Source organism: Stegostoma tigrinum, chromosome 32 (genome assembly GCF_030684315.1).
Source record: "Stegostoma tigrinum isolate sSteTig4 chromosome 32, sSteTig4.hap1, whole genome shotgun sequence".
NCBI lineage: Eukaryota > Metazoa > Chordata > Chondrichthyes > Orectolobiformes > Stegostomatidae > Stegostoma > Stegostoma tigrinum.
Window position 1 is genome coordinate 37,026,256 of NC_081385.1, and position 14,084 is coordinate 37,040,339.

Genomic DNA, 14,084 nt, shown 5'->3' on the forward strand with positions numbered 1-14,084 from the left:
TTCTGTTAAGGCTGCTGTCCTTCCCATAGTACAATTATCACCTATTTACCTGCCCTTTGCACAGCCTGTTTGACAAGTTTGAGCAGTTGATTATTTTGTCCTTCCCTCTAACGAAAAGTGATTACAACATCCATAACAATAGATCAAATACTATGGAGCTGGAGGAGCACAGTAGGCCAGGCAACATCAGAGGAGCAGGAAAGTTGATGTTTTGGGTTGGAACCCTTCCCAAAATGTCATTTCTTCCCTGGTCCTCTGACGCTGCTTGGCCTGCTGTGCTCCTCCAGCTCCACACAATGTTATCTCTGACTCCAGCATCGGCAGTTCTTACAATCTCTGAGCATCCATAACAATAGGATGCTTTGCCAGGTGCTGTTCAGCCTTGAGATCTCCCCATGTCGTCCTCCATTTTGGGTGTCAATTGTTGGCTACAGCGTGATGTAGAATGATGCCAATGGTGCATGTTCAGTTCCATTATCAATGCAGTGGTTATAACCAGCTGTCTCAAAGCTACAAGCTTCAAAATCTCCCCTCCCCCTACCGCAGCCCGAAAACCAGCCCAGCTCGCCCCCGTCTCCCTAACCTGTCCTTCCTCCCACCTATCCCCTCCTCCCACCTCAAGCCACACTCCCACCTCCTACCGACTAACCCTCATCCCACCCCTTTGACCTGTCCATTCTCCCTGGACTGACCTATCTCCTCCCTACCTCCCCACCTACGCTCACATTTACTGGCTCCATCCCCTTCTCTTTGATTGGTCAGTCTCCTCTCCACCTATCTTCTCCTCTATCCTTCTTCTATCTGCCTCCTCCTCTCTCCCGATTTATTTAAGACCCCCTTCCCCTCCCCCATTTCTGAAGAAGGGTCCAGGCCCAAAACGTCAGCCTTCCTGCTCCTCTGTTGCTGCTTGGGCTACCGTGTTCATCCAGCTTTACACCTTGTTATCTCAGAATCTGCAGTTCCTACTATCTGTGAGCTAATTTTTATGCTCTGACTGGTCAAGGTAAAGATGCTATATGCTTTCTTGACATGTTATCCACTTGCGCTGCCACTTTCAGGGAATTGTGGGCCTGCACATCTCTCTGTATGTTACTGCTATCAAGGATTCTGCCATTTACTATATACTTCCCTCCTGCATTAGATCTTGCAAAATGTATCACCTCACATTTATCCACATTAAACTATATTCCGCCATTTCTGTCCCTGAATCTCCTTTCTATCATTCTTCTACTGTTTCCTCTGGCAATACTCCTCTATATCCATGGATTCCCCAATCTTTTTGTTGTCTGTGAACTTACTAATCAGGCCACCTACATTTTTCCTGACTTCATCTTTTCATATCTATAAAAGAGGTCCCAGCACTGAGCCCTGTAGAGCTCCACAGGTAACCGTCCTTCTGGCGTTACTGTCTGTCTTCTATGATTAAGTCAATTCTGTATCCATTTTACCAGCTTACCACAGATCCCATGTGTCTTCAACTTCTGTACCAGCCTGCCATGTCGATCATTGCCAAAGGCCTTGCTAAAGTCCATACAGACAACATCTACCACCTTACCCTCAAAAAGAATCATGTTGCTACTCCAAAAAAGTCAATCAAGTTTGTGAGACATGACCTCCTCTGCACCAAGCCAAGCTGCCTATTGCTAACAAGTCCATATTTTTTCCAAAAGTGAGTAAATTCTATCCTTAAGAATCTCTCCAATAATTTCCTTACCCCTGACACGAGATTTACTGGCCTGTAAATTCCTGAATTATCCCTGCTGCCCTTCTTAAACAAAGGAATAATGTTAGCTATTCTCTGGGACCTCTCCTGTGACTAATGGGGATTCAAAGATACAAAGGCTTTCCCTTTCAAAGGTACAGGTATAATAAATAGTACTGCAATACAATGATAGGATTAAGACTAAAGTATTCTAATATTTGATTCCCAATGGTCCAACTATGTAGAACTCCAAATGTGAATTTTAAAATTATTGGTAGTTTTTAAAAAAAAGTGATGAATGGTATAGCACCTTCCCCATCTTATCCCCTCCCTGAAGGCTCACCTTGGCCTACTTTAACTAAAAAATAAAATCAAAAGGTTTACTTCAGAACTAAGGCAGACATTAATAAGAACATGGCACTATTCATTCACAAGCAGGGAGTTCTCTGAATGTCCTGGGCAAAACTCTTCACCCTTGCAACCAACACCACCAAGTAAGACTAGTAGTCACCTCATTCGCAGTTTATGAAATCTTGTTGAACGTAAATGAGCTGCCAGATATTGTCATATTGCGCGGTGGTCACTATTTATTTCAAATGGAAACAACCAAAGTAACCTACAGCCATGATAATTGAAAGTTATTTCTTTTCTGCCACACTTGGAATCAGCATCTTATTTTCAGCTGAACATTATTTCCTCTTATCCCAGCACTGTTAATGGACCCAGCATTGTGACTGAAGAGGTCAAACCTCAGAAAAAAACAAGGTGATATTAATGGTTAAGGAGAAAGCACTTAAGAATATAAGCAATAGATAAGAGTTTGAAATAAGGCAAGTTGAAACATTATATAAACAAACTAAATTGCATGTGGAGAAACGTGCACAACATTCGAAAGAAAATGGGGGAAACTGCTGGCAATAATGTAATGAGGAATCAGATTGGTTTGCGCTAACTGAAGCATGGCTATGTAAGCTACAGTAATGGCAGTAACTGCTGTGGGATAGGAAAGGAGGATGGGGAGTTTGGCGGGGGAGGGGTAGCTAGTGGTAGAACATGACAGCTATACTATATAGAGAACAGTTATTAGAAAAATGGACATAACTACTAAATTAGGGCAGAATGTACATGAATTGAGCAAAACATGGGCCACACCAATCTACAGACCAGACCTGAGGACAAGAAATGGAAGCAGAAACATACAAGCATTTATGAAATAAGTGAAGGACATGGGATAATAAACAAGTGGGATTTCAACAACTGCCAAAATAAACTGGCAAGAGATGAGGAAAGGGGAAATGGCAATGAAATGTTGTACTGTATTCAGAAATCCTTTCTTACCCAATACATAAAAAGGCTGGGAAGATAGGAATAACCATAAGGTTTTGCAGTAGATCTGTAGCTCGGGTTGTGGGTGTTGAGGTTGGTTGGCTCGCTGAGCTGGTTTGTTGTTTTGCAGATGTTTCGTTACCATGCTTGGTAACATCCTCAGAGTTTAAAAACCAGGTGGGAAAACACACCGACACTTTATCAGAGGCTACACTGAGAATGTTACCAAGCATGGTAACGAAACGTCTGCAAAACGACACACCAGCGGCGAGTCAACCAACCTCAACAGGAATAACTATTAGGTCAAGAAATCTATGTGAATCAGAGAAGTTAATTAAATACAGGGAAACATCCAATCTGCAGCACTCACATGCTAATAAGGTTGAAATTAAAGATTCAATGAGACCCAAATTATAATTGGAAAAAGCTAATTTTGAAGGGAATATATTGGAACTAATAAAGACCCACTTGAAAATAGGAGACAGATAAAAAGCTGGAATAGTAACGAGAATTTTTATTTTCAGAGTTCAGAATAATCATATACCTATAAAAATTAAGAATTAGTCAATAGTAAAATACCACACACGCATAGGAATAACAGCAGTCTTCTGGTGAAGATGTTAAATTGGGGGAAGGTAAACTAAACAACATTAGGCAGGAACTAGAGAATGTTGACTGGAGGTAACTGTTTGTGGGTAAATCCACATTGGGCATGTAGGAATATTTCAAATGGCAGTTGATAAGAGTTCAGGGGCAGCATATTCCTGCAAAATGATGGATACATATGGCAAGTTATGTGAACCTTGGCTGATCAGGGATGTAATGACCTTAATCAAAAAGAAGTAGAAAGCATCTGTAAGGTCTAGGAGGACGGGAACAGATAAAGCCCTTGAAGTGTATAAGGAATGTTAGAAAGAACCTAAACAAGGAATTATAAGGGCTAAATGGGATCATTAAAAGTCATCAGCAAACAGGATTAAGGCGAATTCCAAGTTTTTTTATGCATACATAAAAAACAAGAGGGTAGCCAGGGAAAGGATTAACCCACTCAAGGACAAAAGAAGGAATGTGTGTGTGTGGAGCCAGAAGAGGTAGGTGAGGTATTAAGCTTTGCGTTGGCATTCACCAAAGAGAAGAAATTGGTAGAGGATGATCACAGGGAGGGGTGTGTCGAATTTCTAAGCTGAGTTGCTCTTAAAAAGGAAAAGGTGTTGTGCTCCTTAAAAAGTATTAAGATAGATAAGCCTCCGGGTCCTGATGGGATCTATCCCAGAATAGTGAGGGAGGCAAGACAACAAATTGCAGGAGCATTAACAGACATTTTTGTATCCTCTCTGGCCATGGGTGAGGTTCCAGAGGATTGGGGAATAGCCAATGTTGCCCCATTGTTTAAGAAGAATAATAGGGATAATCCTGGAAATTACAAGTCTGTGAGCTTCACATCGCTCGTAGCAAAATTATTTGCAAAATCCTCAGGGACTCATTTAGAAGCAAATGGACAACGTGGTTTTGTGCAGGGGAGGTTGTGCCTCGTTAACTTGATCAAGTTTTCTGAGGACTTGATGAAAATGAACGATGAGGGGAAAAGCCAGTGATGTCGTCTACATGGACTTCAGTAAAGCCTTTGACAAGGTTCCTTATGGCAGACTAGTACAAAAGGTGGAATCACATGGTATCGGGGTGAGCTGGCAAGATGGATACAGAACTGGCTTAGTCATAGGAGACACAGGTTAGCAGTGGAAGAATGCTTTTTGGAATGGTGGGGAGTGGCTTGTGGTGTTTCACAGGGATCAGCGCTGGGGCGTCTGCTATTTATGGTCTACATAAATGATATGGACAAAAATACAGCTGGTTTAATTTGTAAGTTTGTGGATGATACAAAGATTGACGGAGATGCGGACAGTGAGGAGTTTGTCAGAGGAAATCGCAGGATATAGATCAGTTGAAGGCATGGACAGAAAAATGGCAGATGGAGTTTAATTCGTACAAATGTGAGGTGATGTATTTTGGAAGGTCATATACAGGTGGAAATTATAGTTAATAGCACAGCACTTATAAGTATTGATATGCAGAGAGACCTGGATGTGCAGGTCCACATATTATTGAAAGTGGTAGCGCAGGTAGATAAGGTAGTAAAAAAAAAGGCTTATGACATGATTGCCTTCATTCGAAGAAGCACTGAGTATAAGGATAGACAAGCTGCAGGTTATAGAAGTTTAGCTACACTCGGAATATTGTGTACAGTTCTGGTCACCACACTACCAGAAGGATGTGGATGCTTTGGAAAGGGTACAGAAAAGATTTACCAGATGGTGCACTACCAGAGGTGGTGGTGGAAGCAGACACCAGCAGCATTCACAAGGCACCTGGACTACATGAACAGGAAGGGAACAGAGGGATATGGATCCTGTAAGTGAAGACAGTTTTAGTATGGAAGGGCAAAGATGTGTCAGTGCAGGCTTGATGGGCCGAAGGGTCTGTTCCTGTGCTGTCTTGTTCTTTGTTCTTTTTGAATGAACTAAAACTCAAACAACAAAGGAATACACTAAATACGCAGACTTCAGAAGATGATGACTAAAGAAAATTAAAAAAAGGTTAAGATAAACGTCTTAAAAAACTAGGAAAAATACAAGAAATTTGAAACTAAACTTTCGCAGAATACTAACAAAAATAAAAAAGGCAATATTAGCTTCTACTATAGGTTACTCCAGTTCAATTCATAAATGACAGCAAGATAACTGAAATAGTGAATAATTAGTTTGCCAAAGTAGAAGAGCAAACAATTGATAATTTCATTAAACCTGAGAGAGAATAAAGCTTCTGGACAACACTTACTGAGTCCACTTATTTTAAAAATCTTGCATACAGTGTAGACACTATTGAACATATATAAAAAAAATTCGAAAAATGGAGAGTGACAGAGAACTGGCAGGCAGCTATATCTTATTCCTGCACATAAAAAGGGAGAGGGTTTCCTGGATATAGTCTAAGGGCCAGTTAGTTTAACATAGATGACAGGAAATGGAATCTTTAATCTAAGTAACAGAAAAAAATTGCAAAACTGAAAACAGAGTAAGGAGAAAAAGCAATATTCAATTAAATGAATTGAATTGTTTGGAGAATTAACAATAAGAGCAGGCCACAGTAACACAAATGTAATATGTCTGAAACTTCACAAGGCCTTTACCCCATAGGTAAAAGGTATCATCTTGGTCATCAGATTACAGCATAAGAGAAAGTAGAATTCGGGGACATCTAGCAGAATTGGTAGCAAACTACATACAAAATAAAAAAAATGTTGCAGAGTTGAGAAAAAGTATGTTGTCTGACAAATGGCAGGAAGTGGTATTCAGGCAGGATCAGAGTAGAGACCACTGCTGTTCACCATATACGTGAATTACATAACACCTTGAACATAATAAAATACCTGCAGCTTCAACTGAGCAGAAAGAAGGGAATCCTAATTTACAAGCTGCAATGCGAGGTCTGCTGATTGGCAAAACAAAGTAAAACAGCAATATCACCGGAAAACGGATCAGTTCGCAATTTTAACGTGTAATTTTTGAAAGAAACATTTAATTGAGAAACAACAGGATTAAGTGAAAGTCAGACCAATATAATAAGGAATATAAGTAAGTAGAGTAAGGATAGTTCAATTCGCAGAGGGGAACTACATCAACAGTATTCTTACATAAACATAATTTAAAGGGGGAGTAACGAAGAGGCTTAAAGAAAATCATGGCAGCAGAGCCTGCAATGGTTATGTGCTCCTCCTATGCTATGTGGCAAATCACTGAAGCTTCAGTTGTCTCTGATGAGTATAGGTGCAGGAAGTATGTCCAGCTACAGCTCCTAGCTAATCGCATTTTGGAGCTGTGGGGTGAATTTACTGTGGAGTATCTGCAATGCTCAGCAAATTGTGAATAGCCTGTTCTGTGAGGTGGTCACTCCACAGCTGAAGACTATCAGGCAGAAAAGATCACCAGCAAGAGTATAGGAAGGCAGACAATACAGGAGTCCCCTGTGGTCATCCTCTTTCAAACAGGTGTACTATTCTGGATACTGTTAGGGAAGATGACTGTGCAGGGGAAAGCAGTGGGAGTCAACTTCATGGCACCATGGATGGGCCTGCTGAACATGAGGGGAGAAAGAAGAATGGGAGGACTGTAGTGGTAGGGGATTCAATTGTAAACGGAACTGACAATACGTGTCTGCAGCAGCAAAACAGACTCCAGGATGGTGTGTAGCCTCCCTTGTGCCAAGGAATGTCACTGAACGGCTGCAGGGAATTCTGAAGAGGGAGGGCAAATAGAAGGAGACTGTGATACATATTAATACTAACAATACGAGTAGAAAAAGGGATAAGATCCTGCAGCACACATGTTATTTACTACTCGTCAGCTCTAGCCTGATTATTATCCAATTCTTGATGCATTTGGATCTAGACTGCTTAAGTAGCTGAGAGATCGCAAATGGTGTTGAACATTGTACTCCCCACCTCAGTGATGGAGGGAAGGTCATTTGTGAAGTAGCTGAAGATAGTTGGGTCTAGGACACAACCCTGAGAAACTCCTGCAGAGGTGTACTGGAACTAAGATGACCTCCAACATCCACAACCATCTTCCACTTTGCACAGCCAGGTATGACTCCAATCCACAATGAGTTTTTTTTCCTGATTCCCACTGATTCCAGTTTTGCTAGGGCTTCTTGATGCTACATTGTGTCAAATGTAACTTTGACGCCAGGGACTGTCACCCAAACTCTGGAATTCAGCTCTTTTTTTCCCCCATATTTGAACCACGGCTATAATAAGGTCAGGAGTTGAGTGGCCCGAGCAAAACCAAGACTGGGCTGTCACTGAGCAGGTGCTACTTGATAGCACTGTTGATGACACTTTCCATCATTTTACTAATGATCTAAAGTAGACTGATGAGGCAGTAATTGGGCTGGTTGAATATGCCTTGCTTTTTGTGTGCAGGACATACCAAGGCAATTTTCCAAATAGTAAGACGGAAGCCAGTGTTGTAGCTGCACTGGAACAGCTTAGTTTGGGGCACAGCAAGTTCTGGAGCACAGGTCTTCGGTTCTACTACCAAAGTGTCATCAGGGCCCACAGCATTTGTAGTATTCAATGATCCTGATAACACGTGGAGTGAATCAAATTGGCTGAAGACTAGTGCCTGTGACTAGATGCTGAGGTTCTCTGGCTGAGATCTAGATGGATCATCCACTTGAGTAAAGATTGTTAATGAATGTTTCAGTCTTATCTTTTGCATTGTTGTGCTGGGCTCTCCCAATGTTTAGGATGGGAATTTTCATGAAGGCTTCTTTACGAGTGAGTTGAATGTCCACCATCTTTTATGACCGTATGTGCAGGGAATGAAGAGCTTAAATCTAATCCACTGGTTGCAGGATCAACTAGCACTGTCTATCATTTGTTGCTTATGCTGTGTGACATGCAAGTAATCCTATTTAGTATCTTCACCAAGTTGACGCTTCATTTTTAGGTTTGCATGGTGCGGCCTTGACATTCCCCCAATCTCTTTGTTGAACCAAGGTTCATCCCCTTGATGACAATGGTTGAGTAGGGGATAAGCTGGGCGATGAGGCTGCAGATTGTGTTTTGAGTATACCTCTGCTGCTACAGTTGGCCTACAATACCTCATGAATGTCCAGTATTGTGTAACTAAATTTGTTTGATGTTTTATTAAGTGCAAAGATAGCACCGCGCAACACGACGTGAGGTAGTATCAATGTGAAGGCAGGGAGGACTTTTCACCATAATGTTGTCATGGACCAATGCATGTACAGGAGATAGACTGGTGAGGGCAAGGTCAAGTGTGTTTTACCCTCTTGTTGGTTTCCCCACACCTGCTACAGACACAATCTACGTCTTTTAGGTCCCAACCAGCTCGATCAGTAGTGCTGCTGCTGAGCCACTCTTAGTACTGGACATTGAAATAACCTCACTCAGCGAATATTCTGCACCCTTAACATCCTCTATGTTTGTGCCTTCTCTTTTAACATGAAGCAGCACAGAATCAAGGGAGTTGGAGGAATGCAGGAGGTCAGACAGCATCAGAGGAGCAGGAAAATTGACATTTTGGGTTTACACCCTTCATCACCGCTGGGGAGGGGGAAGGGAGCTCAGAAATAAATGGGGGTTTGGGGCTGGGAGAAGGTGGGTGGGGATGGTGATAGGTGGACACAGGTGAGGGGTAGTGGAGATTGGTCAGTGGGAAGGATGAAGCTACATCTCAAACGAACTGTACTGAACTGTTTGGATTCGCTTCAAACAACTTCTCTGCAAGATGTATTTTCTTGTTGAAAAAAATTCAATACATTCTGTGACCTACTTTCACCTGTTCCATTAACAGAATAACAAGTGTGTAAATCTGAAAAGAAGTTGCATTTTTCCCATTTATAAAGTGATTACTTGCTGCACCAGAATTAGAAAAGGGAGGGAGAGCTGAAGCGCACAGTGAGTCAAAACAGAGGAAGGGACAGTTCAGGGGAGAAAGAGAAAGACAAAGAGGAGGGAGGAGTGAAGGGTGAGCCAAGAGTGGAGTGTGTGGAAAAGTGTAGTTGGAGGAGCAGAGAGTGGTGAGAGTTGAACTCGGTGAAATAGGGGGTGGGTGAAGTTAAATATAAAAGGTGCAGGAGATGGGGAAAGGGTGAGAGGGAAAACAGGGGAGCAGGAGAATAAAGAAAAGACTGGTGAAGAGATATGTATGTATGGTGGCAGAAGTTTGGGCATAAACAAATGAAATTCAATCTAGATAAATGTGAGGTGATGCACTTGAGCGGGATGCAAAATGCAAGGGAGTACATGATGAATGGTAGGACCTTGGGAAACACCAGGAATGAAGTGTGAACAGTGAACAAAAGCATGTAACAGGACATCATACCTCTGCACTGTCCTTCAGCCAGTCCGTTCGTGGGAGCTCGGCAAGCTGGGAGAAACGCCGGTCGTAAATGCAGAGATGGAGATGTTTATCCAGCACCCGGAAATCTTCATAACTCCTCTTCACAATCCAACTCCTGCCCTGCAGATAGAGGACAGCTTACTGAAGATATTGAACTTATGTCATTGTAAAACAGAGCTAAAAAATTCAAGCAACTTGAATATGAATCATCCTATATCAACAACTGTCTTAGAAAGAGTTCTGAGTGTTCTATGAACATAAGAACTGTTGCTTTTAGAAAATCTCTCCAATCAGGTATCCAACCATGTTACAATACAAATTAGCACAAGCAAGCCATTAATTCCCTCATACCTGCTCTGTCAGTCAACAAGATCATGGCAGATCTGTTTACATTTTGAACTCCACAAAATCTTCAGTCAAGTCAAAAATAATTTCCTCTGGAACTATGACAAGGTAAATATTCCTTACTCATCCTTCTTGACATATCTGAAGCTATTAACACAGTTGATCATACCATTGTCTTCCATTTCCTCCACACTTTTTTTCCCCCAGTGTGGTGGTGTTTCACAGGCCTTGTTCCATTTTAATAATCAAATCATTTTCAGAAATTGTCTCTACTGGTTTCTCTTCCCAACCAAAATGATTCTCTGGTATCCTCCAAGGATCTATCTTGGGTACTCCTACTGCCCATCCTCATGCTGCTCCTCAGTCATCATTTAAAATCCACAACACAGTTATGGCCCCAAACTCTTTATCAACCTTCTAAGTTGCTGCTTATCTAACATCAAGTATTGGGTACAATTAATTTCCTCTAATTCAGCATTAAGAAGTGTGTAACCATTGTCTTGGGTCCAAGCCAGACAATCTGATTCCAGATCACTGATTTCATTGTGCACCTTGGTAAATGCTGAACCAACCTGCTTGCATTGTCTCACAAACAAAAAGAGAAGTTGTTTGAAAAGCTCAGCAGGTCTGGCAGCATCTGTGAAGAAAAAAAAAATCAGAGTTAATGTTACAGGTCCGGTGACCCTTAATCAGAACTGTTCTGAGGAATGATTCTGAGGAAGGGTCACTGGACCTGAAATATTAACTCTGATTTTTTTCTTTTATTCACAGATGCTGCCAGACCTGCTGAGCTTTTCCAGCAACTTCTGTTTTTGTTCCTGATTTAGAGCACCCACAGTTCTTTTGGGTGTTGCTTGCACCCTTTGTCCCCTTATGACCAGACATGAGATTTCAACCATAATGTATAGTAAAATCCCCACTGTCTTACCAGACCAGGAGGCTGTACAGAGAGATGATTAGTGGTGGTTTAACATGATGGTCACCATGCCTCAGGTGAGAGGAGAGGCTAAGTAGGAGAGTCCTTCATTATAACCTCAGCCAGTGTGGAAAGTGAACCTATGTTGTTGGCATTACTCAGCACCACAACCAGCCATCCTGCCAATTCAGCTATCAGACCCCTTTTAACAATATATACATGCCGTCACTAAGACTGCTTTTTTCCCCACTTTGTAACATTATTCATTGCTGCCCCATGCCTTAAATAATCTGGTACTGAATCTCTCATCCTTGCTTTTGTTATGTCATATTTATTTTTATGCTCTCATAGAATTTGTGCATTGCTGGCTGGGCCAGGGTTTGTTGCTTATCCCTAAGTGCCATTCAGAAGGTGGTGGTGAGCGATCTTCCTGAATTGCTATAGTTCATTTGGTGTAGGTACACCCATAATGTTCAGAACTAAGTTCCAGGATTTTAATGCCACAACAACGAAGGAACAATGATATAGTTCTGGGTCAGGATGGTGCCTAGCTTGACAGGAACTGGGAGATGGAGATTTTCCCATGCATTTGTCACCCTTGTACCTCTAGATGGTAGTATTCATGGATTTTGAAGGAGGTTTGGTATTTGATGCAAAGCGTCTTGTAGACAACCTGCTGCAAAATGGTTTGGTGAAGGAGTGAATAAATGTTTGGTGGATGGTGCAATAGTCAAGTGGGCTCTTTTGTTCTAGTTGATAATGAGATTTTTGAGTGTTTCTGGAGCTGCACATACCTAGGTAAGTGCAGTATATTCTATTACACTCCTGACTTAGGCTTTGTGGGTTGTGGACATACTTTCAATTGTAACTTCCTGATATTAAAGCATCTGACAATTATGACACAATTTTTGGCTAGCTTTCCATATTCTGCCCTCAGTAAACTAAATGTCAACAAAAAAATCTGCTGGCATAACCAAGTTCAAATTAAATGCCATCATAACCACCCATGTACTTGCTGAATTACATTAGCTCCTGGTTAAACAAAAGCTTGAGTTTAAGGTTGGAACTTAGTTCTGAACATTATGGGCGTACCTACACCAAATGAACTATAGCAATTCAGGAAGATCGCTCACCACCACCTCCTGAATGGCAATTAGGGAGCTAATGTATTTTTAAACCAGTCCATGGGTTGGCTCCCCACATCTTTCCTCTAGATCGACATATTTCTGAGACATTTGCACTCCACTCATTCCAATCACATGCAGTCATAGTCTCTTGAGCTTCCTTGATTTTAATCACTCCATCATTGACAACTGCATCTTCAAGTGCCTCAGCCCTAAGTTTGTTCCCTCCATAAACTCCTTTACCTCTCTTCCTCACAATCCCACTTTAAGACACTCTTTAAAACTTACCTCATTGACCAGCTTTATGCCATCTGATGTAATACCTTTTTGTGGCTCAGTGTCATATATAATTTTATACTACCTCTGTGAAATCCTTTTGGGTGTTTAGTGCACTGGAGGGTCTACATAATTGCGCATTGCTTTTGTTATCATCAGTCCACACAAAATTCTTTCGCATGTCCAATAAAAAATAGTGTCACAATTACGAACAAATCTGCTTATTTAAGTAGTTGTCACCGATCTCCTTTAAACTTAATATCAAATGGTACAATTTAGTATCAACCAATATGAGACTGGGGTTACAGCAAACAAATTTAGGGATCATCACAAATTGTAAACTAAAGCCCATACCTTCAGGCCATTCCTATAGATTACAGATACAGTTCTACTCTGTCAAAGCACCCACCACCACCCTTTTGGTGAGCATCTCCAGCTTTCTATTGATACAATTCATCCAGATAGCTGACTATTAAAAATTTCACATCTTAGTTTTAACGTCATGTTGGAACACGATCATACACCTTCTGAATTTCAACTAGATTTAAGGCCTTTTAACACACATTGTCTACCTAATTACAAACTGCATAAATGCCAAGAGACTGAGAATAAAAGCATGTCACTAGATTCACATGAATTATTCCTTAGTCTTTACGTTCAAGTATAGCGCTTACACTCCTGCTCAAATTTATTTTGTCACCAGTCAGTTTATAACTCAAAATCAGGTTCACTACAATGAAGCAAAATTCCCACATCTAATCTGCAAACACACTGTACTATAAGCATCAAAGTGCCTTGGCCAATACTTATCTCTCAAACAGCATCACAAAAACATATTAGTTTGATTATTAAGTTCACTGCGATTTGGCTGTGCTGCCTGTTTCTCTATAGTGCAGAAACCAATGTGCTTCATTAATTTAAAAACTGAAAGACTGTGGATGCTGTGAATCAGGAACAAAAACAAAGTTGCTGGAAAAGCTCAGCAGGTCTGGCAGCATATATGAAGGAAAAAACAGAGTTAATGTTTCCAGACCTGAAACGTTGACACTGTTTTTTCCCTTCATAATTGCTGCCAGACCTGCTGAGCGTTACCAGCAACTTTGTTTTTTTCTCACTTTATTAATTACATGGTGCTCTGAAAATCAACATTCTGCAGTCACAAGAAGAAGTTTTAAAATTCTTTCATGGTATGTAGGTGTCACTGACTGACAAGGCCAACATTTATTATCAATCCCTAATTGTCCTTTTAACTTAGCGGCTTGCTAGGCCACATCAGAGGGCAGTTCAGTGCCAACCTACTTTTACTATTGGTCTGGAGTTACATACAGGCCAGACTGCCTAACAACAGCGGTTTTTCTCCCCTAAAGGTCATTACTGAACCAGATGGGTGTTTACAACAATCAATAATATTTACATGGTCACAGTTATTGTGACAACCTTTCTGTTTCAGATGTTATTAATTCAATTTC

At 41.2% G+C, this 14,084-nt stretch overlaps 1 protein-coding gene across 9 annotated transcripts in view; it reads right to left on the reverse strand.

The window, feature by feature from the left end:
* LOC125466930 (rho GTPase-activating protein 32-like) overlaps positions 1-14,084 on the reverse strand; it is a 511,751-nt gene that overhangs the window by 158,516 nt on the left and 339,151 nt on the right. For 7 of the 9 annotated variants that reach the window (XM_059638930.1, XM_048562116.1, XM_048562117.1 and 4 more), the window contains one exon: positions 9,937-10,074. In XM_059638930.1, coding sequence (XP_059494913.1) covers positions 9,937-10,074 — 138 coding nt within the window. The remainder of the gene's footprint in view (positions 1-9,936; positions 10,075-14,084) is intronic. The other 2 variants (XM_048562122.1, XM_048562123.2) reach the window with 1 other exon arrangement.